Here is a 21,795-nt window from a genome sequence, read left to right on the forward strand (position 1 = left end):
TTCTAGAAATGGCTTTCTGAATATCCTCTCCAAGGAGAAGACTCCTCTTTTGCTTAAGGTGGATGAAGACCACTTTAATAGCGTGGCTAAGATGAAATGATATAATAATGGTAATAGTCCTAACAGTAGCCAGACATGTACTGAATGCCCATAATCCTAAGCGCTTTGTGTCCATTCGATGGCTGTCCCCTTATGAGGCTGTGTCCACAGAAAGGGAGGCCCAGACAGGTGGAGGAATGAAGAAGGGGGTACTCCAGTTCTGGAGGCGGGGTTGTCTGAGGGGAGAAGCCTTCCTCCATTCAGGGGTCCCCTCTGGAGGGAGTGGGCCCTGGGCCCTGACCCTGCCTAGGTCCTTTGTCCTTCCCTCTGGTTTGTGACCTTCTGCCTGTCTTCCCTGCGCCCCCGGAGGAAGCCGACGCAGGCTGACCGAATGCATAGCTTTATTAAATAAATGCTTTGTCATGACAAGAGACAAAGATCAAGGAGTAACATAAATTATAAGTTGAATAAATAGTATACAGCAATCTTCACTTCTTAATAAAACGTGAGATTCTCTGTTTTTGTTTTTTTTGTTTTTCTTTTTATTTCCTTAAGTACAAAATGCTAAACAGGAGCCGAGCTCTTCCGCATTCAGATGATTTTTTTTTTTCCTGCCTTTTTTTCCCACAAACTGGTTTTGTTTGTTGGTTTGTTTATTTTTCCATCCTTTTCATCAGTAAAGATTATGAGCATTTATTTATTTTTTTCCTTAAAAAAGGTTGAAAACAAATGAGAGAGAGAGAACAGAGCTATGGTATGTCTATGGTGTGTAACACTATAAAGAACTACAGTAATATGCTGTGGTTTATTGCTGTCCTAAAAAAACCAAAACAACCGGTAGGCAACTCGGAATCTGAAGGAATCTTGTCTGACAACTGTGCTATCCGTGTGGGCTACTGTGTGACGGTGGTGATGGTGGAGATGGGGCTGAGGCTGGTGACCAGGGTCCAGAGAAGTGGGGTGAACGAGCACAGGGTGGCTGGGGGCCCCTTCTCCTCTGTCCCTCCCACCTTCCCTTCCCCATCTGGAAATATCTGAGGAGTGGAGGCCAGAGTCTGTGAAATGGCGAAACTATAAACTCCATTAGAAACCCAAGAAAGGATGTTTAAAAAAAGAAACAAAACCTAAGAGAGAGGGGAGAAAAAGGTGGAGAAATAGTACAAAATAATTCTTGCACTTTAGTGGTTTTTAAAAATAAAGACAGTACGACACCCAGGTTGCTGGTTGGTCAAACCCTGTTCGCTTCTCCCCTTGTTTCAAAACTTGGCCTCGTTTTCTCGGAAGGCCAAAGGTTCCTCGGAGACTAGAGGGTCTCTTCTTCTGGGGCTACTCCTCTCTAAAGTCCCCATTCTGAACTGGAGCCCTTTAGGGGTCTGAGTGGATGGATGGAGATGGGGGGCTGCCCTGCCCCAGGGGCCTGGCAGTTGCCATAACAGCCCCGTCTCTGCTAAGGAACTGGTGGTGGGAGAAGGGTGGCTGAGGTTCACCTCCCCCAGGGGAGGTTAAACTGCAGGGTTACCATGGAGACAAGAGGGGGTGATGGGAAGAGGGGGTGAGGGAGAAGAGGAGGGGCCACACAGGGCCTCCTGGGCCTCCCTTCCTCCCAGTGTGGGGCTGGTGTCCCCAGGCCTGTCTGCCTAGGCCTGGCTGTCAGAGAAACATTGATCTCTTCCTCCCCAGGTGCCCTACTTGGTGGGGTGAGTCAGGGCGGGCTGGGGGAGGAGAATCAGTCTTGACCAGGCCCCCCTCAGTTACCTGGCGATCGTGGGGGAAGACAGAGGTATCTTCTCCACTACTGGAGTGAAGCATGAGTCAAAGGGCAAGGGGAGAAGCTTGTGGGAGTGGGCTGGGGGCAGGCAAAACTTAGACCTGGGCCACAGATAACCCCGAGACTAAGGCCTCTAGGGGAGCTAAGAGTGGCCAAAGGCCAGCTGGAGCTCAGGACTTCCCACCATTGCAAACCTGCCTTCCCACTCCATTGGTAAGGGATAGATGGTTCCTCTGCCCTCAGTGACTTCATTTCTGTGGTCTCCCCCACCTGGGCTTGGCCACACATCCCATTTGGGAGATTTAGTTCCATCTGTCCATGCAAGTCCAGCTTCCTTTAGGGAGAGGCCAGCTGCCCAGATGCACCCCTGCAAACCTGGAAGCTTGCAGTTTGGCTTAGTAGGTGGGACCTTAGGAGACCTGAAGTGACCGGCGCTGGTGTTAAACCAGGCCATCACCCCCGACACTTTTGCTGTGGCTGACAGCAAAGGACTCTCACAAGTAAGTGGCAGAAGCCCGTTCCAGGTCCAGCAAACAGTGGGTAAAGACAGAGGCTCTCTCAGGAATCAGGTGCAGGCCTGGGGCGGGGGATGCAGTTCCTGGCTCAGTCTTTTCTTAGAGGAGATGGCACCCCAGTATCTCCTTGGCAGATCCCAGTTAGATGACGACTGAAGATCCAAAGAGTGGCAGAAGGGACATGGAAAAGCTTTAGGGTACTGGCCTAAGATACAGAGAAGTGTGAATTGGGGGTTTGGGGACAGCTGTGCAGAGAGATGGGGGTGTGCTGTCCGGGAAGGTCCAATAAGTCCTCACAGCTGCCATCCCCATCGGGCCCTTTGTCTCGTGAAGATGGACCACCTTTCTCATCCCCAGCCAACTGTCCTGTCTGGGGAGTGGGGGACACTTCCCAAGCTCCATAGCAATGAGTCGGCCATCAGCTGGAACAGATTGGCTTCTTCTCAGTCTCTCTTTGTTGCCCCACATTTGGCCCTGGGGGTGTTCTCCAGCGTGCCGCACGTGCCTTCAGGAAAGAGGGCAGAGAGCTGTGTCCACAGCAAAAAAGGGTCTCCTTTACCAGTGTCCAAGCCCCTTTTCCTGGCAGTTATCTTTAGGTTTAGAGGCCAGTCACAAGGCTTCCCCTTTGTTGAGGAAGTCAGTGGAGAATGGGATTTTCTTGGATCAGAATTTGGCTGAGAGATGACAGCATCAATTCCCAGATTGTCCCAGGTCTTCTTCCTGTCCTCCATTCCAGAGAGGACACACTGACTGGCCAGGATGGACAAAGGTCTTGAAAGACTCTCTGACAGTCCCTCCTGGTGGGCTGAAGGTGGGACATCTGAGCGCATCGTCTTGTCCCTTGCAATGCGTGGCCAGTCTACTGATCCTTGTTCCCACCCCGCTTCTCGGGTCTAAAACCCACCTAAAATTAGTCACCTTCCCTGGCTCTTTGGCCTGGCGTGGGCTCATTTCTGTCTCATAGCCTCTTCCCCCATTTTCCTCCCTTCTTCCTCTTGAATCCCAGAAGGCTTGTAAGGTGGGGAAGCCAAGGAAAGTTCTGCTGGCCTCCCTGCTCCGTTGCTTGGCCCTGTCTCTCCACTCCAGCTCCTGTCTTCCTCTACCGAAACCTCCCTCCAACTTCTCCCTCTTGCCCTCTCTCAGGTCGGTCTCTCTCTGGCTGTGCCAGCAGGCAGACGGAGGGAGGCTTTCAAAATGCAGTTCTGCCCAGGTGCCAGGGAAAAGGCTGGGTCAGGACCGGCTCGTTTGGCGTGGTGTCCAGAGACCACACCTGAAGGTTTGTACGCTGCGACGGGGTGGGCTGGGCAGCAGAGTGTGTGCACCAGTGGGTGCTGGCAGCACCTGGCTGGTGGGTCCCCGTGAATACACGTGGGAAATCATTCAGACATCCAGTACGGCGCCCCATGAAGAGCTGAGCTAGTGGCTCATGGGAAACCACTGACCAGAGGCAGGCAAAGCTAGTGTTATGGGTGGTATTAGGAGAATATGGATTTTCCTGGTTTTCCCAGAATGAGGAAGCTCCTCAGTGCCCCATAGGAACTACTTTGAAGAGATAATGCAAACCCTTGAAAGAGAGGAAGAAAGAAATAAGAAAAAAAAAAAAAGATTTATATGCCTATATATGACTATACGGAGCCTTGTAGATAAATACAAGCCCACTTTGTCCCCAGCCTGTCCTCCTCCACAGAGGCTGCTGTGCTAGTTGCTAATTGAAAAACAACAACAAAAACAAGGGGCGGAGACCCATGTTTTGGCTCATCTCGAGTCACCCCGGAAGAACAATTCTTTCCCATGTGGGGGGTGTGTGTTGATTTTTAAAAATCTGCACAAGGAGTGAAATGTGCACACAGAATTCATATTTATGAATCGCCTTAGGGAAACCTATCGAATATCACTTGGTTACGAATTTGCCTTGTTTTCAGGGGCATGGAAGGCATCTTCATCTTCTGGGTCTAGGGGGAGAGACTAGGCTCCCCCCGGGGGGTGAGAAGAGAGGAGGAGACCGACCTGAGAGGCACTGACCAATCCAAACCGGGAAAACTCCAAGGGGGTCACTGACGTCACGTCTCAGGCCACACCTAGCGCTCCAACTTTTCGGAGCCCAGGTCAGGGCTGGATGCAGCCCTGGTCCCTGGTCCCTCCTTCCTGCTCAGCTTGCTCTCTCTTTCTTTTCCTAACCCTCTGTCTTCCAGCTCCTCTACGCAAACACTCCCTTCCCTTCTTTCTGTCTTGTTCTTCCTCTCGTTCCTTCTCTGTCCATTCAACTTGCCTCAAAAAGAAAACCATTTTCGGGGTGGGGGGATCTCCTTATCTTTTCCATCTCTGTGGTTGCCGTTTCCAACGTTGAGCCCTTGCTAGAGATTCCGAGGTCCTCAGTTTCCTCAAAAAAAGTATATATATATATATTTTTTTCCCTTAAATGAGATGAAATGAGTGGCGTCCTGGGGTGGAGGGAGGCGCTGGCCGGAGTCAGGGCTGGGGGTGGGAGGGGACCAGGGAAGGATGGGGAAGGGACGCATCACTCGATGTTGCTGCTGTCGAAGGCGTGGCACTGGAAGTCGCCGTCCACGTACTCCATGCCGGGCAGCTTCATCCCGTACTTGTCCACGCACCAGCAGATGCCACGTTTGCGGCCACGGGAAGGCTTGCACTGGGGGAGGGAGCAACGGGCCTGTGAGGTCGATGCACCCCAAGTCTCTGCTCCTGGCTGTCCTACCTCTTCCCCACCCCCAGGGAGGCTCCCGCTACCAGAGGGTTGAGGGGGCCACGTCCAGCCCTTGGAGATCGGTGTCCCCTTTCATGGCGGAGCCCAGAGCCCCCCATGTAGGCAGCCTGCCCTCAGCTGGCTCCTGCAATGTCTATTTTGTGTTACTCACTTGGGGTCCTTCAACCTGGTGTTCCCCAGAGATCCTCAGGTGGGGAGCACTGTTTGATAACCAGGGTGATGACAATTGTCACCATAAGGGGACATCACATGTGAGGGGTGTTAGGTGCCATGCTGCTCAGCTCACCACAGCTTTAAGGAGATGAAGCTCTTATTCCTCACCATCGGTAGGAATGTAGTCCCCATTTATAGTCCCCATTCTACATGAGGCACCAGAGGCACAGGGGCTTGAAGTCCCTGGGCCGAGGAGTATAGCTAGTAAATGGCGGGGCTAAGATGCACACCAGACCTGCCAATGAGAAACTCAGGGGCCCAGCGATCAGCATTTTGCCAAGCGCTTGAGGTGGTTCTCTTGGGAGTAGTTTCCTGGCAGGTGCCAGGAGCCAGGAGCCAGCTGAGTCTAGGAGCAGCCCTGGCAGACGTACCTGCTTTCTCTTGTAGAACCCTTTGCGGTCACAGTTGGGCAGGTACACGGCCCGGGGCACCATGCGTGGGCTGGCTTTGAGCTCCTGCAGGGAGGCCTCCATGTGTCTGCGGCAGGGGCCCTGTGTGAACGGGAGGAATGAGAGCCTGGTGGACCAAGGGGAAAGGACCCAGGTGGCAGATATGAAGCTCAGGCTGGGGGCCAAAGGGTCTGCTGGGGTGATGCTACCACCCACCCTTGGTTCTCATCAGCTGCTGCCAAACACCTTTTCTCCTTGTCACCTGTCATGTGCCTGGGGAGTGTAAAAAGCCCATGTGTAGCAGTCCCAGAGCCCTGTTTTCCCTGTCACCTTCCAGGACACCCACCTTCAGCTTTTCTACCTGCCCAGTAGTGAGGCCCTGAGGTTTCTGTCTCCAGATGCTCTAGGAGAGTGTTGAGCCTCTGTGAAGGAACGGACCTCGTTCCAGGGAACACACACCTAGAGAGTGGTCACTGTGCTGACCGGTGCTTTCCTAAATGAAAACCTGGACAAACTCTTGGTTTGTGCAATTGCAAAAACTACCCTCCCAATCCTACGGTGAGCGACCACGGCAAGCACAGGTTCTTTGTTAGGGTCTCCTGCTGGCACAGATGGCCAGCCAGATGCAAGAAAATGTCCAATGTTGGGATGGTGGCAGAGGAAGAGGTGGGGAGAGAGTCCCTGAGACTCACCTGCTCCGATTCCTGCCTCATCTCAGGCGCAGCAATGACCCGGGGGTGGGCGGTGTTCTCGGCTCCCCCGACGAACTTGGACTGGGTCAGCTTCTTTCTGCGGTCCTTCTTCACTGCCTCCGCCTTCAACTCGGAGATGCGGGTGTGTTTGGGTCGGAAGATCTTGGGGGAGTAGGTCTCCTCGGCCATCTCGGAGGTGGTGGGCTCCTCATGCTCACGAGAGTCTCTCTCTGTGGGGAGAAGGGGTCAGGGGTTAGCCTCTAGGGGCTGGGGCACAATGTCCAGAACCCTGGGGAAGTGGGACCCGAGGGAGAGGGCGTTAGGAGGCCGGGGCCAGGAAGTCCGGGAACCGGCTCATAAAGCTGCGGGTTGTGGAAGCAGGTCCTTTGTTAAGAGGAGGGCTCAGCAGATGAATCAGGGGGTGCTCATGGCCAAGGAACCCTGAGATCTGGATCGATGGAGGAGAAGGGCTATCCCAGGCCTGGGCAAGAGCAGTCTCGTCTGTTTTCTTAGCCAGGTCTTTATACTTTTAGAACTTCAGGGCACTTAGAGGCATTTGGACCTGGGGAACTAGGGGCAGGAGCGGCAGGGTGGTGGGGACCATCATAAGGAACAGAAGAAGTGGACCTGGGAGATCGGAGAACCAGAAATGTGAGACCAGGAGAAGAACAGCGTGGGGACAGATGGCATCTGGTGGCCTTGCTTCCTGCTGTGGCCCTGAACTGGCTCTATGCTCTGGGTCCTGGGAGCTGGGACATCACTCAGCTCCATTCTGAGCGAGGTGGCAGCTGGCTGGGGCCAGAGCAGTTATATATAGGAGTGACTTGGTGACAGTCTAGACTTAGCTGACTTATGACCTTTAGAGGAGTGGGACTCGGTTCATGTGTTTGTTGATCTGTTAATTCCACTGCCCAGCCTCTCTCAGGCCACAGATTTCCAGTAAACTCGTCTCTCAGAGTCACACACCTTTCTGCCCTCAGCTCCCTGGCACCCTGACACCCCACTTGACCCAGAATGGGGAGACACTGGCTTGCTATTTCCAGGATGTGTGACCAGGGCAGGGGGACAATAGGAGCCCCTCTTTTGACCCTCATTGTCCTCTTTTCATTTTAAATACTCAAAAAAGGTAAAGGTAACAAACAGGGCTCTGGGTGACCCCAAATAACGAATGGGGTAAAGAAATACATCCTAGTCTACAAATACCTCAAAATGGTGATAATTAGGCATCTGGGAGGGGAGAAGAGTGGAAGAATTCAGGGGAGTTGAGACGAGAGGAAGTTGCGAGGAAAGAGCAGCTCTGCGGAAGATGCTTTGTCTGTTGTTGTGGCAGGTGTCGGGCAGGACCGCTGACCTCTCAGCCCAGAGGATATTCAGGTATGAGTTGGGGGGTATTCAGAGCTCTGTGGGCTGAACCCAGGTGTGTTCTACCACTGAGCTACCTCCCCAGCCACCTTACACCTCCTTTAAAAAATTTGAGACAAGGTCTCACTAAGTTGTCCAGGCTAGCCTCAAACTTGCAATCCTCCTGTCTCAGCCTTCCAAGTAGCTGGGATTACGGGTGTGCACCACCGCTCCTGGCGTTTGGGGCATTTAGAGGCCCAGTTAGGACTGCAGGCCCAGTTAGGATGGGTCCCCCTTGCAGCCTCTCACCCCTCTTCCCCTGTGCCCTCACTACTTTATCTCAAAAACTGTGGTGAGAATAAACTACCAGGCTGCTGTGTGATCTAGGGATCTAGGGATCTAGAAGAGCAGTGTCTTGGGATAAACCAGATTTTCTTGGTCGTGGGGCAGATCAGGCTGCAGGTGTGGATGCCAGGAGGAGCATGGCTGGTTCTGGGGACTGTGAGCAAATGGAAAGGCCAGGACTCCATCTTCTAGTCATGGCTCCCACCTGAGGCTTGGCCTTGGGGGAGTGAGTGGGCAGAGGGAGAGCTAGCCTTGGTCCAGGAGGGCTGCTGGCCCACCTCACTGAGCTACTGGGCTCAGCCTCTCGGGGCATCACCATGCATCTAGTCCTCAGAAAGCACTGGATCCCTGTGGGGGCAGGCAGGTGGGGGGGGGAATGGTTGCCATGACAACCTGGGGACAGGCCAGGGCTGTCGACCTAGAAGAGACTATGACCAGATAACGTAAGGGGGCTGGCTGCTGACCAGCGGGGGAGCCTCTCCTGCAGTGGTCTGCTCACCCTGATCCAGAGAGCTGGCAAATTCAAGGGCAGACAGCCAGGAAGCTGCCGCACTCCAGTGGCTTTCAAGAGGCCACTGAGCCCATCCCCATGGCCAAGTACACAGGAGTCTCAATGGTGCACTGTGGGGTTCTTGAAGACCTTCAACTCAAGACCCGCATCTCTGAGAAGTGCCTTGGGCCGCCTTTAACCTTGAGTCACCAAGGTTAGGAGTCATCAAGGGAAGAGTTTGTGGGTACTGTTCAATAAACTGTGAGCGAGTTTATTTTGACCCTTGTTGGTCTTTGAAAGTGTTCTGTATTGATCTGAAGCTAACCTAAGAACTTTGCAAACCCTGGGCCTTACAGAGGTGGGCGGGCACCCCAGCCCTGCTCCCTGTTTGCAGGCTCTTTGGCTGCTTCTGAAGGGCAGGCTTAAGGTTTTGATATGCCTCCTAGTTTTTGGTGCCACTTAACCCCGTGGGACCTATTACTTAGGCATCAGGAGAATCGAGTATCAAAGGTATTAATCAGGGTCTTGTAGGCTTCGGAGAGACAGTGGAAACTTGGAGGGGAGCCGGTGCAGAGCGACAAAGATCAAAGGGTTGGAAAGCAAGACTGCAGTTGGAATGCCAGAGCCAGCTAGCCATACTCAGCAGCTTTAAGGCTGAATCATAAATAGGTTGTCAATTTTGGAAGGGTTTAAGTTTTAGATGAAATAAGAGGGACAAGTAGACTGGCTTACTCCTGAGCTATTTCACCAAGGGAGATAAACTGAGGTTGCAGAAGGGATTTAGGTGGGATTCGAAGAAGGACTTCCTGGTGAAGGGTGCTCTGTGTGTGAACAGCAGCAAAGGAGCTTTACAGTGGGCTCTGGAACCTGTTTGACAAGTCGATCAGTACCTGGAAATGGCCAGTAGATGGCGTAGGAGGCCGAGGCCTACACAACCTATGCTCATTTCTAGACTGTAAGCAACTTTAAGATCTGGCATCTACTTCTCTGATAATCACTCTGATCCTTTTCCTCTCTTTGTGTGTCTCCACCGTGCATTTAAAGCTTCAGGGAGATGGAAAGCGAGGGCTGTGCCAAGGGGATGGGAAAGGCAGGTGAGGGAGCAGGAGGACATAAAGTTCCGCTAGTGCTTTCATTTGCAACTGTGAAAAACCATCCAGGAAGGAAGAGATACACACCCCAAACCTCCACCTCTAGATGTCATTCTGAGAGGATTCTACAGAAGATGGAAAAAAAATGGAATGCTCAATATCTTTCCCGCATCCTGGAAGCTGTAGGGCAGGACCTCTCATTTCACAATCTAATCCAATGATCAAGGAAGCCATGAGCCACCCTATTATCCTCATATTGGCCTTGGGGTAGGTTCTGAATCTACGATGGCTTCTAGCCCGAGTCCTTCCAACCAACTGCGCGATGCCCCAGTTCTGGCCAACGCTGTCCAGGTCCCAGTCACACTAGTGCAGTAGCACCCACCAAGCACACGTGGGTGCACTGCCTTCTCCCCATGGCGACACCAACAAGTGCTTGAAGGCTGTGCCATCCTCCAAGGCCCAGCAAACAGGGAGGCCCTGGGTGTAGGCCCAGTTCTACGGACCCAGAGGCATCCCAGGTGGGCAGCCACACTTGGCACCTCCTCCAGACCTGTCCTCTGGCTGCTGCATTTCTCTTGCAGGGGTACAGTGCTTCACCAGCAGAGGCAAAGGTGTATTTCAGAAGCCCCGGCCCCATCTTGCTTCCTGGTCATAGCAATGGAGGGTCCCCAGTGGGCATCTGCTGATCCCTGAAGTGTAACCTTCTACCCTGGGGCCCTTAGACTCACACTGGTACCATTAACAACTTGATCTTGTACTGGTGTTAGTGTCCCCCTCTATCCTGACCTCATACTCAAACAGAGAGAAAAGTGGGTGGCCCAGACACTGGGATCTGACTGATAGAAATTGTAGAAACTGAGGCATACTTAGAATTCACCCCTCAGGGGGGCTTTTCCGGGCTTCCTCCACCTGGGGAGACTCTCCAGACTCCTTTCTAGCCAGAAGACAAGAAAGGAGGTGCCCAGAATCTCTCTGCAATAAATGAAATAGTGACTGGGTTTCCTCGGGCTCCCTTTGTGGAATTTAAATGGTCTACCTCTTAAGGACGGAGCTTTGTCACTAATCTTTACCTCTCCAAGTGGATGGTATTCAACAAGTAATCTTTAAATGCATGAATGAATCTGCCCGAGGGGAAAAGAGAAGTCCAGAAGCATTTCTGTAACATGCTGTGGCAGGCAGGAACTTGGTGGATGCCTTGAGAGGTCATCTCATCCATGCCCCTGCCTTGAAGCATGATTATCCTGCTGCAGAAGGGCACAGGGAGCAGGGGTTGGGCAGCACAAAGGTGGGAAAGGACTCAGTTTCCCTGGGTCTACTGGGCTTCTTTTTTTTTTCTCCCCAATATGGCAGCCACCAACTAATGTGGCTGTCTAAATTAATAAATATTAAATTCAATTAGCAATTGAGTCCTCAGTTGCTGTAGCCATATTTCAACTGCTCTTTCACTACACATGGCTGCTGGCTACTGTGTTGGACAGTGCGGATATAGAACACTTTCATCATCACAGAAAGTTCTACTGGACAGCACTGGCCGAGGGCACTGATCCGTGCCTGAGAAAGGACGAAAATAGCAAGGCCAGGCTGGATGCTCTGCAGTCCCCCTCCCTACTCTGTCTCCCAGCCAACGTGCAGTCTCCTGCTCTTTGCTACAGCACAGGGCTTTTGAGGGAAGGAGGGAATCAGCTGTTCTCTGTTTAAAAAAAATGTAAGACATGTCTCCCTCCCCAAAGTCGGACTGTTTCCCAGCTGTGGATGCTAATTAACTCAATTGCACGGTGTGTGCATTTGCATAAAGAGAAAGGGCACAGGGTGGGGGGTGAGGAGCCTTCCAGAGGAGCTGCAAAGTCCTTCTTCCTACCCATCCCAGCCCTGACCAGCATCTGCCTGGCTCCACTCTCTAAGTCTTCTCAGACAGACGTGAGTGTTCCGAGCTCTTTTTAACTGGAGTTCTGAGCAGAGAAGGAGACAAGTATTGACCTTCCAAGAAGGGAACAAATCCAAACAGCTGTCATCTTAAGGGAGCTGTCATCTGCAAGGAGGGAGGATGATCAAGAGGGCCACACTGTAAGAGTCAGGAGACTCCCTGAGTTCTGTGGACTGGTGGCAAGAGCTGTAGGCTCACCCAGCGGGGCTCCTCTACGCCCCCATTCAGGCCAGTTAGATGCAAAATTGGCCAAAGTGGGACTGTAACCCTTCTATCCCTACCTGAGAAACAGACCCCATGTAGCACTAGGGGGAGCGCAGTGTGAATCCAGAGCCAGGCTTCCAGGGATAAAATCCCAGCTGAACCACTGCATAGCTGCAGCAAGCTGGGGTGCCCTTGACCTTGAGCCACCTTCCAGGGAGGAGGACCAGGCTGTTAACCGTCAATCTTGGGGCAGATTTATTTTGGCTGCAGTATGAGTTTCTTCTCCTCTCATGGGAGTTATGGGGAGGATGGTAATAGTACCTTCTCCCTAGGGTAATTATGAGGATTAAATGAGCCGACACATGCTAATTAACTCTCAGCACAGGTCTCTGCTTCTGTAGGTCTCCATTGTCCCTCACCTCCCCAATTCCAGTTGCTGTAGCACATGGTTGACAGATTATAAACCACAAGATCAAGGCTCCTGGAACTGCAGAACGTGATAGCTCTCCCTCATCTCTGGGGAGTGGGCTTGCCAACCCCAGGTGAGAAGGGGTTTGAGCTGTGCTCTGGGAATCTGTCTGTACTTAAGAGGACATACGCTGGGAGTTCTTCCCTCTGTCTAATTTCATTCCACCATGGGGCATTTAGGGCACTAGGTCTCTTTCCCTGAAGATGGAGAAAGATGGCCCAACACCCTTGACAGTATATACGTGGTGGATGTCAAGCTGGTGGCATCCCACAGAGTGGAAGGTTGAAGTCTCACTTATAAATGCCTCACTGTCCAGGGACCAGAGGTAAAGAAGAGCTATTTATTTATTTATATATTCATTCATTTATTCTGAAACCAAACTAGGATTCAGGGCCAGGACTTTGAAGTGATTTGTTGGTCCCCGGGAGGTGGGGAAAGTTGGTGATAAATGTCTGTATAGGAAAGACATACGTTAGCAGGACTCCCAAGATGAGAGGCAGTCACCAGGCAGTCTACTCTAAGAGTTGGGGAAAGAAGAACATATGCAGCAGAAATGTTTCTAGTGTTTCCAGTGCACCTCAAACTTGGCCGCATTTCCATTCAAGACTCTTTCAGAACATTACAAAAGTCCTGGATGACCACTAGAGGGCAACAGGGAGCAGGCAGCGCTCACTCCTCTGTCCCCGGACTGAGCACAGACCTCTGCTTTTGTAGGAGTTTTGCTAGGGGGCAAACAGGAGAGTCCTGACTCTGCTAGGGAGTCCTGTCTGTCAATGAAAACTCAGATGCCTCTTGATTCACTTCTGGGGTCCAGAAGAGAGAGTGAAGACAGCAACTCCTTTCTCTGGTGAGGGAGAAGCTGGTTGGTGGCATCTGTGTTGTCCCATTAGGTGGCTACTAGCTACATATGGCTATTAAAAATTTGAAGTATGGCTAGTAGGACCGAGAAACTGAATTTTAAGATCTATTTAATTTCAACTAGTTTAATTAATTGAAACTTAAAAATTTCCTATAACTCAATTGATACCCAATTTGGTTATTGGAAAATTTTTATGCTTGGATCAATAAGGTATGTGCATCTTTCTTTTCAACTAAATTTTGTGAAACCCAAATATAGATTAAGTATTTCCAATGGAACTTTAATGTTGGAGTTGAGATGAGCTGTAAATATAAACTACACACTGGACCACAAAGACTTATATGAAAAAAAGAATGTAAAGTATCTCATTATAGTGGTTTGAGCATATGTAAAAAGGATAATGTTTTGAATACATTGATTTGAAATAAATTAATTTCACCTGTTTATTTTTAAACTTTAAAAATGTGGCCACTGGAAAATTAAAAACTACCTATGTGGCTTATGTTATATTTCAACTGGATGCTGTTGAATCTGCAGGGAGACTCATCTTTGCTGGGGTGACAGGGGGCTGTGAATGCCCTGATGGTACAATCTAGATGGTTCAAATAACTGGAATCCACAGAAAACAACACTGCAAACTGGCAGAGGTCACCCAAGGTTAGGATCTGAGTGCAAATTCATCAGGGCTTCACTTTAGGGATCAACAAGGGAAAGGGCTGGATCTATGCTTTAGGTTGGGGGGTCAGAAATAAGATAACTTCCTAAGTTGAAACCTAAATTTCCTCTGGCAGTTCTAACCATTGGGAAAGGGGTTTGTCTTCTCTGCCTCCTTGTTAAGCATCCCTTGGTCTTCAGGATGGGTTAAGATGGCTCTTGGCTCTGTCTCAGGTCAACCTAAGGGCCAGATGTGACCTGGAAGCCTAGGCCTCCTGTCCTACTGAAACATTTTGGTATGCCTGAGCCAGGTGGCTCTTGGGCTCTTCTTCATCGATTTCTGCGGCAGATGGTTTCTGTTCTTTCTTTCTGATGCAGAAATCCCCCAGGCTCCTCTGTAACCCCACCCTACCTCATATCTTGTCATCCTGCTTGCCAGCCCTGTGGAAAGCCATGCTGTTGGATGCAGGTTGCCATAGAAACAGGCCACTTCTGTGCCCCCTTAGATGCTGGGCCACTGTGCAGCCAAGAGGGAGCAAGAGCCCACCTGGTCACATCGAAAGAACTTCTTGTCATTCAGGAAATGGCACCTGGAACTGAAGGCTGGGCTGAATACCATTCCTTCATATCCTCCTTGACCCATTTCCGTGATCAAACCACCAGTATCAACCAGCCCTGTCTGCAAGACCATGTAGAACAAGGGATAGAAGCAAGAGCAAGAACAAGAAGGTGCTGCAGTCTCCACTTCCTTCTCCTGCTCCTAAAACACAGCCTCCCAAAGTGGGTGGCTCTAATTTCACCTTTATGACCCCCACCTTGGGAGGACAGCATTTGGCAGTGCTGACCAAGGGCTTCTTGACAGGTTACGGTAGGCCCCAGCAAGAGCCCTGGAGAACAGTAAAATAGTCCAGAATGGTGGAAGGGGCGCCAGAACTGTAGGGAAGAATAGACTTTGGTCCTGTCTCTGCCACCAACTCTGCCCCTTATCTTGGGCAAGTGACTTCCCATTCCTGGCCTCAGCATCCTCATCCATAAAGATGAGGACCTTGACTGTAGTGATCGCCATGGGTTATTTCCAGCTTTAAAATTCTTTGGCCAATACTCAGACAATTCCTGGAGAGAGTGCTAAGCTGAGTGGACAGGCAGGAAAGGCCACTTCTCCTCTCACAGAGATTTCTAGTCACTTCTGTAGATTTGTATTTAAAAAAAAAATCATAACAGAAATCGTAGAAAAAATAAAACTGGAAACAAGAGGAGGATAATCTGAATTTAGGTGCTTTTGTATTTCTGCAAATATGTAATCAACCTTGTTGCTTTGAATAATATACCAGATTAGAATTTAAGGATCGCCTTTGAGAATTGTGACTTTTGGACCGCCTGTGGTCAAAATGCAAAACTAGAGGGAAACAAAACTTCTCCTGCTTGCCCCCTTATGTCTCATGACAATCATTCTCTGCCCTCTCCCTTCTTCTCTGTCCCTTGTTGGTACCTGGTTGTTTATGAAGTTCTTCCTGTTTCTGGATGTAGTGCCTCTGGAGTGTGGCGATCCTTCTCCAAAGTTTTATTTTCTACACTTTAAACATTTTAAAAGTTTCATAGGCATTGCTCAGGTAGAAGTAAAAACTTCTGGCAAATCTTCCCTCCCTTTCCACTCGCTCCTCTTCCCTGCCTTAGGGACCCAGGCATCTGCAGGGATTCCTGCTCCCATGCCCTTTGCACTAACCCTCAGGGTGACCTCTGGCTCAGGGTCAGCCTGGCCCTCCCTCTGCAGCTGCAGGCCCACCTGCCTACTCAAAGCCAGCTCAAGCCCCAGGACTAACAGCTGCTCGGACTTAAAACTCCAGCCCTCTGGGGATGCTTGAGAGTTGGGGGATGGCATTCTGAAAGAGAGAGAGGGGGGAGGGGGAGGGAGGCGCCAGAAGGGAAATCAGAGGAATGGAAAGGAAATCGGCCCTCACTGCGCCAGCCATGCTTGTTCTTCCAGTCTGAGCCGACACAGCAGAAAGAAGGGAAAGATTGGGGGGAAAGGCAAGAAAAGTCACGTTAAAGCACCGTCCCTTGTCTTCCCACCTCCCGTTTTGGTTGGCTCAGGCACAGCCAGCCTCTCAAAGACTTGTTTCAAAGGGAGGGAGAGCGGGTGGGAAAGGAATCTGGCTCCTTCAGTTTTCCATGATCTTGTTCAACCCAGACATAAATTTGGCCAAAAAAGCTAACGCTGGAACTTGACTTCAACCTGGCATTTGGACTGGGCTTGGAGTTGAAGCCAGGGTGATGGAGACCAAACCCCTCCAAGTAGCAAAGGCTGAATTTATTTTCACTTAGGTAACGCGTTTTTTTTTCTTCTTTCTTTCCCAGAGGCATATTTTCTCTCTTTGCCTCTTATTTCTCAGAGACAGGACTGAAACCCAGGACTGCTCCCTATATTTCAAACTTCAGGTCTCTGCCAGCACAGGCGAGGATTCCCAGACCCAGTTGGGTATGCCCAAGGCCCCGTCCCCTGACAATGCCAGAGCAAAGCCCGACCCTTCTTCGACTCGCTCCAGCTCCCGGACACTTGTTAAGCTGGGCCCAATAAAGAGCTCCGGTCTCTCGCCTCCTCGCAGGCTCACGCACACCGCCCTCGGTTTCTATATCTATCCCTGCCCCTGAACTGGCCAAAATAAAATGCAGGAGAGGCGCGCTCTTAGCGCCCAGCTCTCCAGGCGACTCCCGCTCGGGTTGCTCAGCAACGCGCCCAGCAAAACACCAGTCTCCGCCCCGCTCCCTCCCCGGAGCTTTGGCTGCCTGCCGCCGGACTCTCCTCCACTCCCCACTTCTGATTCCAGAAATGCACCTTTTTTTTTGGGGGGGGGTGTTATATAATATAAACATATAATAGATTCTTTGGTTGTATATGTAAATATATAATTTAATATATGCACATTAAATGGCCATATTATATTGCAATATACAGTGTTATATATCTATATTCCCTCTATATATCTATGTATCTTGCAACTGCGGGAGAGGCAGCAAGTCCATGCTCAGATTTGGGTGACAGAGGAGGGGACAGATGAAGAGCGGGCAGGAATTTTGGCTACAGGACAGAAAGGATACCCCCCCCCCCCCCTCCCTTTTCTTTTTCTTAAAAACCGTGTCTGCGCCATCTCCAGCCTTTTAGGCATAGCTCTCCAGCTGAAAGGCTTTTTCCAGGAGCTCCCACTCCCACCCGGTCTTTCCGAGGAAGGCGTCAGCCTCGGTTGTGGTGGAGCGCCGCCGGGCGCCTTAGGTCGGGCGGGGTTGGCGACAAGCGCTGGGGCTGGGAAGCGTTGGAAAAGGTGCTTCGAGTTGGGCCAAAGGCACCCAGAAGGTGGGAGTTGAGAAGAAGAGTTACAGGGAACTGTAAAGGGGATCTTGCTTGAGACAAAATTCGTGTGTGTGTGTGTGTGTGTGTGTGTGCATGCGCGCGCTTAGAGCGTGTTGAACTGGGAAGCTGGACGCGCGCTTGCTTTGCTGTCTGCTCAGCAAATGCGCGTGCGCGTGCGCCCAGCGCACACACCTCCTACACCAACTACAACACACCAATCATACCGCTGGGCAAAACAAATGGGGCCAGGATGCAGCTGAGTGATAACTTGCATATTTGTGATGTGACAGGATTGTTACCCAAGTGCTAGCTCCTGGGCCAGGTCATCAATTCATAAATTTTCGGCTGGAAGGAGCTTAACAAAAATAACCCGGTAAATTGGTCCCTGAGGATTCCGGGGCCTGCACGTCTCCCCCACGCCCCCCCCCCCCACACACACTTTTTTTCCCTTGTCTTTTTTAGGCTGCAACCCGTTGAACTACTATCACATATTGCAGGGCTGGAGGGGCTAGTGCCTGCCACAGTCAGATTCTATAGTTCGCCAGGGATGGAAGCTGAACCCAGGCAGGTTCTCCTGCCTCTTGGCCTGCGTGGAATTACTCCTCTCCTACGTGTTAGAGTCCATAGTTTGCTTTTAAGAAAACTCGCCTTGGATTGCTTGTGAGTAACGGAGAGGGATAGGTGGGAGAGAATGGCAATGTAAGAAACTACACCAAATAAACATTATTTTAGCTAAGTGTTAACACCTTTAGGAGACATCCATAACCGAGTTGCCTTTTCAGACTTTTTGTAGCGTTAAAATATACGTTTTTAAAGTCAGTTAACTCCAAAATGAGTTACTCCAGTTTAACTGGAGGTAACTCCAGCTTGAGGAGGCAGAACTGTTCTGATTGAACAAGCAGCTCTGTCAATCATTTAAACCCCAGACTCCTGGCGCCGAGAATTTGGGGGCGGGGCAACGGAGGCGGGGCAAGAGGAGGGAGGCTTCTGGCGCGTGGACTTTTCCTCCGCCCCTTGAATTTTGCATTCCAAGGCCCCTCCTGCATTTACGCCACACCCACTAGTGATCTGGTTTGAGAGACTTGGGGCGGGGGATTGGGGCTAGGGTGGAGTGGAGGGGACCGGATGGGGAGCGGGGATCAGCATACTCCGGGAAGTTGCGAAATTTGAATCCCCCAGCCCTCTTTGCCTTCCAACCCTATGTCCACCTTTCATCCTAGGTAAAATCGGAATTGAGGAGACAAAAAAAGGGAACCAGATTTACAGACGAACACCAAATGATTCTTTCCTATTCCTCCACCCCCATGCCCTACCTCAGCGCCCCTAAAGTATTCTTTCCCTTACTGAAAGAAAAAAAAAAGCTTTTTGCGATCATATCCAGTCAAAAGCATTGTGTACACATGGGAGGGGCCTTAAGATCCCCATCCGAAAGGTAATTGCTGCTAAAGCTGTGTGTGTGCGCGCGCGCGGGGGCGCGCGCATGTGTAGGGGTGGAGGGTTAGATACTTCTGAAGGAACGGGGGTGGGGTGGAGGGCTGGGAGGGACAAAGGTGGAATTAGCTCAGAAGATGGGTAACGCCTTTCCTGGCCCCAATTAAACCAGTATTTTAACAAGAGGGTTTTTTTCCCCCCAAGTTCAGAAAAAAAGTGGGGGTGGGGTGGAGGAGGGAGTCAATAACGAAACATACACTTTTTCAGATCCGATAATGGGTACCAGGGGATTTGGACCTTGAGACTTGAATAGGAGCTCAGTCAGTATTCGGATGAGGTGGAAGGTGAAGAAGGGCTCAGGTACGTGGAGGTAGGCGAAGAAGGAGCAAAAGCTAGGGGAGGCTGGGATAGACACCCAGCCTCCCAGGGTGGCAGAATACTCCAGGGCTCCAAGTCTGAGGTGCAAGGACCCTCCCCAAAAACTCCCAAGATACACCCGGCTCTAAGCCACTTGCTGCGCAAAGCGCGCGGGCCCAACCCGTCCCGTGTTCCCCGCCCGTGCGCCGCGTAACTGGCACACTGAGCGCGCTCACCGATCTTGGCTTGCTCGCGGTAGCTCTTTTCGTTGAGGCAAACCCCGCGGCCGTGCAGCAGGGCGTGCAGCGGCTTCTCCTCGTCTTGCCGGGGGAGGCAGCGCAACCCTTGGGCGCAGCGCTCAGTGTAGACGCCGCACGACTGCCCCTCTGCCAGGGCGCAAGTCATGCAGCAGCCGCAGCCTGGTTCCTTGACCAGCTCACAGCCCAGGGGGCTGGGGGGGCACATGGAGAGAGATTTCTCGTCGCAGGGCTCACAGTGTACGAAGGAGCCCAGGCCCTGGGTCGGCCCCGCATAGGCGGCCAGCAGCAGGAGGACCGTGGTGAGCACCATCTTCTCAGAGTCTCCCTTTACTTCGGGGCGGGGCAGGAGAGCGAGAGTGCGGGGAGAAGAGAAAGGTGCCAAGAGGGCGTCCGGAGATTTTTTTTTTTTTTTTTAAATCTTTGGCAGGTAGAGCAGATGCCCTCCCCCAGACACTTGCAAAATGTGGGGAGAGAAGGAGGATCGAGGTGCCTGCGAGCAAGTCCCAATTGCAAAGATTAAAGACTTGCAACAGGTAGGGGGGAAAAGGAGTCGCGCCAGGTGCACTCAGAGTGCGCGGAGGCTAGAGAACCCCCCCAGAAGGACCTGGTCAGAATTGCAAGGGGGAAAAGTCACACAATTGCTCACCCTAAAGCAACCACCGAAATAATGAGCTCGGAGGCTGTGAAGAAGAGGGTGGATGGGGGGAGAAAAATGGATTTGTCTTCAAAAATTTTGCTTAAAATCCAAAATATACCCCACTCCTTTCTAACCCAGGGGCGTGCGGCTGCCAGCGAACAGGTAAAAGACGTTGGCGGCAGCCGAAAGGGTGGGAGAAAAGGCTGAAATCAAGGGGGAAAAAAGCCCCCCCACACCAAACCCAAACTCTAACACCTCTTTTTCTCCCACTCTGCCACCACCTCTTCGAAATTCGCAGGTTGTGCGTGAAGTCGGGAGAAGGGTGCAAATGGAGGGGGCAATAAAAGGAGCGGGGGGGGGAAAAGAAGAAAAGAAAAAGAAAAAAAAAAAAAAAAAAGGAAAAAGCCCACACGGCTTTGCAGCTCTTTCCTAGCTCTTTCCCCCCCCTGGCAGAAGTTTCCAAAGAGACTGCGGGCTCCGGTCGAGCAGGCGCTTTTAAATAGACGGCCCCTGGCTGCCAGCCAGTTTGTAGCTGCAATTTGAGCTCCCCAACACCCAACCCAGGCAAGGATGCCAAGGAGCTTTGCAGCACAAACTCACACGGGGTGGGGGTGGGGAGAGGCCTTCTAGACACACGGGGGCTCCCCTTCGCTCCCTGAACAGCGCCCTCCTCCCCCCGGAATGTAAGAAAGGGGCTTTGGGGGACAAGCTGGAGCTGCTGAGAAGTGGAGGACGTGGAGGGGCAAGTGGAAGGGAAAATTCTTCGGAGCAAAGTGAACACAATGAGAGTGACTTGGTGTCCCCTCCCCTCCTGTCCCTTAACTAGCCAAGATACTGGCTGGAGAAATATGCATTTTCTTATTAGCTAACTAGATATATACCATGCCCAAGAAATTCTTCCCAAGCTTTGGAAAACTACTGTCTGCTAGTATCTGAGTTACCATGTAAGGTGTGTGTGTGTGTGTGTGTGTGTGTGTGTGTGTGTGTGTTTGGGGGACCAGTAATGTACAGTTGTCGGTAATGGGTGGTGAGTTGAGTTAAAAAAAAAAAAAGAGGAAGAAGAAGCAAAAGAAAAGAAAGAAAACCTGAATTTCCCCCACTTCCTGCCAGAAAGTCTGGGAATGGAGTTTCTTTCTAGTAGGGTGACTGTCTTTGGTCATATGGTCAAGAAGTGGTCAGGGGGTTGTGTGTATGTGTGTGTGCATGCTGTGTGCTTGCAGGAAGGGACATCATTCAACAGCATTGTCGGGGAGTAGTGAGTTGCTGAGACCCTCTTTGGAGGAAACATTGCTAGGTCTGTAAACCTTGTCTGATGCCCTAAGGTGTCCTTGTGTGGAGTTTTTAGATGGAAGGAAGGCAGATCCGAGTGACACCCACCCTTCATGCTGTTTTAAAGAGGTATTTCTGTTGGGCTGGACCATTCCTTAAGGAAATGGGTGCCAGACCAGGGGAGAACTTGTCCTAAGAGTAATGGGTGCAAACAGACACATCCCAGGGATTTTTGATTTCAGGGCCATGGGACCTGCTCAGAAGAGATCCTGACAACAAACTTTTTTGTGCCACCTGATACTTCAGCCAGTCTATTAGGCACTGTGGTCCCCTTCTTTTCTTAGAAAAATGAAAGAAAACTAAAGCCCTGATAGAAGGAAGGTGATATTTTCTGAAATTGACGTGATAGGTGGGCTATGGAAGACACAGGCAGGTCAGAAAATGACCAGTGGGCAGTGACCCTTTTGTGAGTACTTGGGGTGGGGCTGTTACCTATTTTACATTTCCCTTCCTCCCTTTGGAAGTTCTCTAACACTCCTTTGGAGAAGGGGCTGCATTTCATGAAGTTTGCCACTAGACTGCACCCTTATCTATGATAAGAATTCTTTCTGGTGGATTGCTTTAAAAAAAAATATTTCTCTTGCTAGTTCAATTCGGGAACATCTCACTTGATGCTGTTCACACCCCAGATCCCGATCTCTCTCCTCACTTATCTACTTGCCGAAAGGCACATTTTAAAACAAGCCTGAAGTTTAAAGTTGTGCTTTTGCTCCTATT

General features: G+C 51.0%; 1 protein-coding gene across 1 annotated transcript; it reads right to left on the reverse strand.

The window, feature by feature from the left end:
- Positions 1-423: 423 nt before the first annotated feature.
- On the reverse strand, positions 424-20,135 carry Igfbp5 (insulin like growth factor binding protein 5). The gene is made up of 4 exons (XM_046439586.2): positions 19,089-20,135; positions 6,342-6,571; positions 5,632-5,751; positions 424-4,972 (listed from the first exon to the last, which is right to left on the reverse strand). Exons 1-4 carry the CDS (start codon positions 19,420-19,422, stop codon positions 4,841-4,843), a joined length of 816 nt encoding a protein of 271 aa, XP_046295542.1. The 5' UTR covers positions 19,423-20,135; the 3' UTR covers positions 424-4,840.
- Positions 20,136-21,795: the final 1,660 nt, after the last annotated feature.

This window comes from Marmota monax, unplaced genomic scaffold, assembly GCF_021218885.2.
Source record: "Marmota monax isolate L192 unplaced genomic scaffold, Marmota_monax_Labrador192_F-V1.1 WCK01_AAM20220418_F8-fsc00041, whole genome shotgun sequence".
Lineage (NCBI taxonomy): Eukaryota > Metazoa > Chordata > Mammalia > Rodentia > Sciuridae > Marmota > Marmota monax.

Excerpts from the sequence above, each read along its gene's own strand:
- Igfbp5 (XM_046439586.2), bottom strand. The coding sequence starts at position 19,422 with ATGGTGCTCACCACGGTCCTCCTGCTGCTGGCCGCCTATGCGGGGCCG. Across the intron at positions 5,752-6,341 it reads TGAGGCAGGAATCGGAGCAG|GGCCCCTGCCGCAGACACAT; the intron begins GTGAGTCTCAGG and ends CCGTTCACACAG. Across the intron at positions 4,973-5,631 it reads GGTTCTACAAGAGAAAGCAG|TGCAAGCCTTCCCGTGGCCG; the intron begins GTACGTCTGCCA and ends TCCCTCCCCCAG.